Below are 8,454 nucleotides of genomic sequence, written 5' to 3'. Positions count from 1 at the left end.
AAAATAGGAAGGCAGATTAACAGGAAGGAATAAAGAAAATACAAAAGGATGAAAGAAAAATTCAAGAAAGGATGGAGAGATGGCCAAGTAGAAGAATGAGATGAGACGAGAGAGACTAGAAGAGTGATTGGAGAGGTGGAAGGCAGAAGGAAAAGGGGAGATGTGGAAAGTGGGCAATACTAGCAGTGCAAAAATGACTAACCTCAATGACTGAAGCCACAGATACAGTGACGCCTCGATGGCACATGAGCAAACAGCATAACAAATAGGCATTGAGTGTCTGTAAGGCCTGTCTGGATTCCCAAATGTAAGAAACCATAGCCGGTATGGGTTTTTGTTTCTTTGTTTGTTTTTGTTTTTGAGACAGGATCTTACTGTATAGCCTGGCTAGCCTGGAACTTGCTTTGTCTGCCTGCCTCTGCCTCCTGAATGCTGGGATTAGAAGCATGTGTCATCACTTCTAGGTGTCAGTAGGTTTTAATATCTCGGATTCTCACCTGCATTGTCACAACTCTTGAACCATGCCTTGGTGGCTTTGGTGTACAGAGGATCCCCCAAGAAGGCACCTGGCTTGCACGGCTCATAGGGGGACCCTTCTCCTGAACAAGGCCAAGGGGTAGTATGTGTGTGAGTAGGTAGGGAATCTGACTTCGGATATGCTCAGAACCTGTTTCTCTCATGCATACGAGCTGGAGAGCCCAGTGCCCAATTTAAATGTAATATTTCCCATTGATGCCTCTGCTTACCTGTTCTCCATTTTCTCTCCATGTCTGAGTGCAGAAAGCAATGGTACAATTTGAATGGCATGATGGGACAGTGAAGAATATCCATGTGGAACCACCCTTCCTCTATGAGTACCAGGTCAGTAATGGGTCCAGTCCATTAAAATACGGGTTGCAGGAAGGTGCTATGGGCTACATAGACAACAAGCCATTGACCAGTTTCCCTGTGTGTCCTATGGGCACCTCCCTCTACAGGACATAGATGCCACAAACAAGAGTCTCTGCCTTTGGGGCGATATCTGCCTGTACCACATTTGAAGGAACTACTTAGTCTTTTCGTTCCCTAGTTTTGTGATAGACTGGCACGATGCACTTGCTCCTGACCTAGCAAAATATTTATACTGCCTGTGGGTACCATTTCCAGAAGTCATCTGGAGTGTGTCCCCTCCTCACGACTCCAGGCTTTAATCGCCACTCTTGGCACACTCACTCACGGTAGCCCGTGTGTTTCCAGAAGCAACTCGGGAAAGCAGTGCAGATGTACGAGCAGCGGCTGCAGTGGCTCTCCCTGGGCAGCAGAAGAATCTGGGGAACGGTCTGCGAAAGGAGGTATTTATCCTGCAAAGTGTGCTCTTGTTCTCCTGGGGTCTGCTGTGTGACCCAGCGTTTCTCCAGCTCCTGGTTCCCTATGGGCAGCCTCAGAGCCATCGTCATCCACACCAATATCATCATTGTAACTCAGGATTCGTACAGTTAGAAGCAACAGAGAGATGGGCGTGGTTGTACACACCTGTGTTCCCAGCTCCTGGGAGGTTGAGGCAAGGGGGTTAAGGATGTGAGGCTAGCCTGGGTTACATGGTTAAGACCTGGCACTCACACCACACACACACACACACACACACACATACACACACACACACACACACACACACACAAAACTGAATCTCAGAGTGAGCTTGGAAGGTAGCAGGCTGATGAAGGTAACTGAGAATTCTAGCCCAGGCTTGCTAGGTGTGTGACTGCATCCAGAGGGTAGTCTTGTCAAGCATCCCCCAGCTCTGCCTTCCTCTCTGTGGGCTTGGTTTTCAGATAGGGTTTTCCCTGCAGGTCATAATTTTAGCCATGGGACCACTTTCTACTCTTGCATTTCCAGGGCTCGAGCATCCATGGGCCATCAGACTGACCAGGGAGACATGACATTCTCAATCCCCAGGGTCAAATGCCCACTCCTTAAGCATGGTGTGTGCCAGCTCCACCCAGCTCATACGAACTGATAAAGATAGTGTTCCCGAGAAGAGATGAGGATGCCATTGGCAGAAAAGATGGCAGATGCTGAATTGGGCATCACGTGGGGGAGGAGGGGCATCCCAATATGCCCTTATTTGATTCTTTATAATTGACTATAAGGAATCGTTTGGCAAAGACTTTGTCTTGGCACACCAACAGAAAGAGAGACCTTGTGACTTGAATGTCACCACGGGCAGTCCACTGCCTTCATACATTTCACCACAGAAGAAAGGCACAAAGTCCCACAGTGCACCTCGATTACTATCCTACACCTACTTCTGTTGGGCTCGGCCCACAGAGATGCTTGGCCGTCTATGATTCTGGCGTGCAAAATCTCCCTGGAAAAATCTTTAAATAGTAAAATGGAATGGAACAAACATTATCTGAGCGATTCAGGTTGCCTCTTGAAGCTTGTGTTTCCCTTTAGGGTTGTTATACTGCTGGATGTCTCGGTGACGAATTCCATGTACATTATTCATATCCAGCACTCCGTGCGACTGCTGCTGGAGGAGCAGATGTCCAACAAAGACCACTTCAACATCATCGCGTAAGTCCCCGGAGTCCCCACGAGCGAGGGGGGAGAGGCTGTGTGTGGATGCCGCCACCAGGCTGAGGCTTCGGGCAGACAGCGATGTTATGAGGGCCCAGCACCCTAGGGTGCCCATCGGTTTATCTGATTCGGGTGATCTTGTTTGGAGTCTTAAATAATTGAATGGCTGCAGGGCTATCCCACTGGGGCAAAGAGGGTAAGTGGCCCCAAAACACATGATTTAATCAGCCAGGGTGGTGTAATTCAGCCCATTGCCCCATTTGGCTTTTAAGCTAGTAAACACAGCAGAGAGGGACCCAGCCATGCCCTGGCCTTAATCTTAGCTTGGTTCTAGCAAGCACTACAAATACTTGTTACTCCAATTCTAAATTAAATTATAATTTTAATCTATAAATAAATAGTATGCAAAATTTGAAGCTATATATAGCTTAGCTATAGTTTTAAAAAGTTGTGTCATTTCAAAATTATATATGTAGTTTCTAAAACATACATTCATTTTTAAAAATTATATATGTAATATTTTACATGTTACTTTAAAAATTGCAAATTATACACACACACACACACACACACACACATATATAGTTTGAAATTGCATGTGCAATCATGGTGGCCTTTAATTCCAGCACTTGAGAGGCAGAGGCAAGAGAATCTCTGTGAGTTGGAGGCTTGCCTGGTCTGCATAGTGAGTTCCAGAACAGCCAAAACTACACAGACAGACCCTGTCTCAGGTAGTGGCGGTGCACACCTTTAATCCCAGCACTTCGGGAGGCAGAGGCAGGTGGATCTCTGTGAGTTCGAGACCAGCGTGGTCTACAAGAGCTAGTTCTAGGACAGGCTCCAAAGCTACAGAGAAACCCTGACTCGAAAAACCAAAAAACAAATAAATGCTATATGTTATATCTAATTATATATCATATATAGAGGTTATTAAATTTAAATAGGATACTATGTGTCAGGTGTGGTAGCATAAACCTGCAACCCCAGCATTTGGGAGGCGAGGTACGGTAGGTAGTTCATGCCCATAATCACGGCATTTGGGAGCTACAGTTTCGAGGCCAGCCTGGGCTGCCTAGTAAATACCAGGTCAGACATGGATGTATAGCAAGATGTTTTGAAAACAGAAAATACACTTTTTAAAAAAAAATGCATGCAATTTTAACTAGAGAAGGCCTAACATGAGCTCACAGGGTATGTCCTCAGTCTATTAAGTCAGCAGATAGTATTAAATAATAGGCCAGGGTCTAATCATTCCTTAATAAAATCTAATTTAAAAAATCAAAAGAAATGCTTAGGGCAACATTTTCCTTTTTTTATTAGCACATACCAATTACACAAAAATAATGGGCTGTACTATGACATTGTTATATATATATATATATATCATATATATATATGATATATATATATATGCATACACATACACACACATTTCTATATACCCAGCCCTATTGTCCTCTCTTATCCCTCCCTCCCCTCTCCCTTGTTCCCTTCCTTGGAAAAACATTTTATACAGTATTTTTGTCTGTTTAGTCTACCTATCAAGTCTACAAGGTTTCATTGAGAGCCTGCTGTATGCAAGGCAGTATACTGGCACTGGGATCCAGAAATGAGTGTAAACAGTGCCTGTCCTCAGGGAACTTAAGGCCTAGTAGGGAAGACCCATGAAGAGAGGAGTGCTGTGAGCCTTTCCTATGAATAGGTAGAAGGTTCCATGGACTGTGAAGGGTGGAAGGCAGGCTCAGCCCATTCTGGCTGGGCCCAGGACCAAGAAGCATGTCACCAACTGTTCATAAACACCATTTAAGTGTTTAGTGTCAGGGTCTCTTAAAACTGTTAGCACAGTTTTGGCTGCTAACACTTAAGAAAGGCTTTCTTAAAGGAGCCATGCCTCTGCTAGCCACTGGCAAACAGAGCCTACCTGAAAAAATGCAGCTACCAAGAAGTTCCAGTTGATTCCCATTTTTGTAGGTCTAAAAACTTTTTTTTAAAGTTTTTGAGGCTTTATGTGGATGCACATTGCCAAACATTTGGGAGCCATTTGTAGACACAAGTTTCTGTCCCACCTGGTCCCGCAGCCATTCAGTCCCCAAGAAACTCACAGAGGCTTATATTAATTATAAACAATTTGCCCTATTATCCCAGGCTTATTATTAATTAACTCTTATAACTTAAATTAACCCATAACTCTTGTCTATGTCTGGCCACATGGCTTGGTGCCTTTTCTCAGTGTTCTCAGTGAGGCGTTCTCATTTTGCTGCTTCTGTATCTGAGTGGCAACTGCAGACTGAGCCTTTCCTCTTCCCAGAATCCTCCTAGTCTGGTTGCCCCACCTTTACTTCCTGCCTGGCTACTGGTCAGTCAGCATTTTATTAAACCAATACAAGTGGCAAATCCTTACAGGGTGCAAGAGCATTCTCCCACAGCACCCAAGGGCCGTAGAGGTTTTGTGAACTGACTGGTAGAGACGCACGGCTGCAGGGGGCAGGAAGAAGGCAAGAGTGCCTTCCCAGGCAGAAGCGTGAGGGCGATGGACTGAGGCAGGAGCAGTGGTGGTGCATTTTCCAGGGAGCCTGTCCATCATGTCAAAGGGAAGAGAGAGGAGTTGCTGGGGGACAGAGTAGCTTCCCAAGGTTCTAAAGAGTGGAGGGCTCACAGCTGTATGGGGTGGTGGGAAAGGGCACGGCGTGTGTCTACTAAGGAGGAGTTTTATGCGATTCCCAGAAGAGACTGACACAGAGGAGGCCTGGGTTCAGCATGAGAGATCCATCTCGACCCAGAGAAAGGTCCATTGTTATCCATAAAGGGATAAATTCTCCTCTTGGGAATCCTAAGTTCTGTCTTATAAAGAAAATGAGATCGTGCATATTTATAATAGAAAAAGTCCAAAGTTCAACCTGAGCAGAAAAGTGCTGTGAGGTGGGCCAGGCTCCAAGAGTCTTAAACAAACAATGAATTGTTCCCTGTGGGGAAAAGGAAGTTCCTGCACAGAAGGGAGACCTCTTAGAATCAGAGGGCAGCAGCCAAAGCTGGCCTACACTGTTCTTGCTTGAGAACTCTGGCACTGTCCCACAGGGAGTTGGCTTTGATGTGTTATGAGGAACAAGAAAATTTAGTGACTACCCTGGGCCAGCAACATTCCAACATTTGAGGGGTTGTTGCCAGAATTTCGTCTCCCTAAAGGCCTGTAAAGCCCAAAGAACAGACACACAGAATGGACGCACCTCCTAGAAACAAGCCCCCTTTGCTTCCTCAAAGGTTTGGAAGCACAGTTGAGAGCTGGAGGCCAGAGCTGGTTCCCGTGAGCCATGACAACTTACAGAGCGCCTGGCGGTAGGTGTTGGAGGCAGACCCTTCCTGTTGCTGCACCTTAGCTGCCCTGTGGCATTGTCTTCCCTGTCCCCCTCTCTACCTGGATGTAGTCCTCGGCAGCCCTACCCTCCTGCAGCCAAGAGCAGATGTCAGAAAACAACTTTCTTCTCTCTGTCCTTGGGACCTCAAGGCCTGTGTCCCTGCCTTCCCAGGTGGGTCCTGGGTCTACAATGTCAAGGAAGCAGAAATGTCCTTGGCGCCCTGCGGAAGGCCGTAGAAGTGGACTTCAAGGATAAAGGCAAACATGCATCTCAGGGCATCTACCTCTTCACAGGGGGTGTCCCTGACCAAGATGTGGTGAGTAGCCTCCCTCCTAGACATCTGTTGTCTCGAGACAGGGTCTCCCTGTGTGCTCTGGCTGGCTTGGAACTTGCTTATGTAAACCAGGCTGGCTTCAAATTTACAGAGATCCACCTGCCTCTGCCTTCTGTTGCTTTTCTTTCTTTCTTTCTTTCTTTCTTTCTTTCTTTCTTTCTTTCTTTCTTTCTTTCTTTCTTTCTTTCTTTCTGCAGTGTTAAGTCTAGACTCCAGGCCCTCCTTTTTTGCTAGGCAATCGTTCTACCACTGAGCCACACCTCTCAACCCAGCACAAGTATCTAAACTACCTCTTCTCATGCTTTAGCACAGACAAGAACCTAGGGATACGGTCACAGCACAGCTCCCTCCCAGTTCAGCCTTGGTTTCAGTCGGGGAGTGAGAATCTCACCACTAATAGGCTCCCAGCTTGTCCATGCTGCTGCTTACAGACCCCACCTGCATCATCAGGCGTTCAGGCCCCAATCTCTGCCATACCGTGTTAAAACATGAGAAGAATTGTATCTCAGGCCCATGTCTTTCTGTCTGTACGCAGCACTGGACCAAGCACACAGTAGGCCTCAGAAAAAAGATGGCAGAGAGCTAGAAAGATGGCTCAGTAGTTAAGAGCATCTACTACTTTTGTAGAAGGCCAAATTCAATTCCCGGCACTCATGTCAGGTGGCACACAACTGTCTACAATTCCAACTCCAGAGAGTCTAATACCCTCTTCCGGCCTCCATGGAAACCTGTGCTCATGTACATATATACCCACCACACACACACACACACACACAGCCCCCCACACACAATCAGAAACAGCTGTTTTAGAGGGAGCTGACCAGCCGAACTATTGGAAGATCAGCAGCTCCCAGGCCCTTGGGTGTGGACTTCCTGTCTCTCTTGCCCACAGTCCTTGCTCAGCACCTATGTGGCAGAGGCCTGTGGCGGTTGCGACCTCCAACTAAATGTCTGTCTCTTCTATGTGGGAGAACCACTACTGGACACCACGCCCCCTGTTTGCTATGCCAGCCGGACTGACACAGCTGCTGCCTACAAAGAGATCACCCGGGCTGCCAGAGGTCGCCTGCACTGGTTTGGGGAAACAGGTGTGTGGGTGTTCCCTAGTCCCTTGCCTCTTTCTTTCCAGATGGTGGCTCAGCACTGGTTCCCTTTGACACTGAAAAAGTCCCAAGAAACAACATATGAAAGTCACATTTATTAAATCAGGAGGGCCGGCCGGAGGGATGGTTCAGCTGTTAAGAGCACTGATTGCTCTTCCAGAGGACCCAAGTTAGAGTCCCAGCACCCACAGGGTAATTCATATCATATGTAACTCCAGTTCCAGGGGATTCAATCCCTTTGTCTGGTCTTCCAAGGTATCTATCACTAATATGGTACACAGTCACACATGCAGGCAAAACATTCATACATGTAAAATAGTAGAACAATCCTAAAAATTAAGAGTAGGAGGCCAGGGACATGTTTCAGTGGGTAAAGGGGCTTGCCATCAAGTCTGAGTTCAATCCCTGGATTACACATGGTGGAAGAAGAGAATCAAATCCCGCAAGTGGGTCTCTGGCCTTAGCACACATCTCATGACCTTAACATGGCATGCACGTGTGTGTGAATACATACACACACATAAAAATGTATATTGAAATGAGAGACTGGGCACATAGCTTCGTGGTCAAAGGCACACTTAGCATTTGTAGGCTGTGGGTTCCATCCTCAACCCTCAAGTGTTAAGCTAATGTTCTGGAAATGACCAGTGATGTTGGGTGTGCAATAGCGTGGATGCGCTTAGTGCCACTGAACTACAGATGGCGCAGATCAGTGGCCGGGTTAGTCCTTTGTATGCCCAGGTTCAATACCCAAATCCCCCAAAAGTAAATGGTAAAGTTTATGTTGGATATATTTCACTGAGGGTGACCTCAATGGTAGAGTGTTTACCTAGCAAGCATAAAGCCCCATAAAAGATGCCTCACATTGATATGTGTGTGTATGTGTATAGCACATGTTGGTAATTATAGTACACACACACACACATCAGATCTAGAACACACTGTAAAGATTCTTTAGAATTATAGTTCCCAAAGTGTGGTATATTCATAAAAGAACCCATAATATATCTGTACATGGTGCATGGAGCAAGGCCATGTTCTCTCTCTATGTATCTCTATCTCTGTGTGTTTGTGTAATAGTTATGAAAATTAAGATGCACATTTT

General features: G+C 46.3%; 1 protein-coding gene across 5 annotated transcripts in view; it reads left to right on the top strand.

The window, feature by feature from the left end:
• Window positions 1–8,454, top strand: part of Vwa3a (von Willebrand factor A domain containing 3A) — a 65,112-nt gene that overhangs the window by 37,818 nt on the left and 18,840 nt on the right. For all 5 annotated transcript variants that reach the window (XM_026781626.1, XM_026781629.1, XM_026781628.1 and 2 more), the window contains 6 exons: window positions 781–861; window positions 1,237–1,331; window positions 2,437–2,556; window positions 5,818–5,892; window positions 6,084–6,228; window positions 7,139–7,334. In XM_026781626.1, the coding sequence (XP_026637427.1) occupies window positions 781–861; window positions 1,237–1,331; window positions 2,437–2,556; window positions 5,818–5,892; window positions 6,084–6,228; window positions 7,139–7,334 (712 nt within the window). The remainder of the gene's footprint in view (window positions 1–780; window positions 862–1,236; window positions 1,332–2,436; window positions 2,557–5,817; window positions 5,893–6,083; window positions 6,229–7,138; window positions 7,335–8,454) is intronic.

This window comes from Microtus ochrogaster, chromosome 8 (assembly GCF_000317375.1).
Source record: "Microtus ochrogaster isolate Prairie Vole_2 chromosome 8, MicOch1.0, whole genome shotgun sequence".
NCBI classification, from domain to species: Eukaryota; Metazoa; Chordata; class Mammalia; order Rodentia; family Cricetidae; genus Microtus; species Microtus ochrogaster.
Note: the sequence above shows the minus strand (reverse complement) of the source record. Positions and strands in the feature narration are given on the sequence as shown.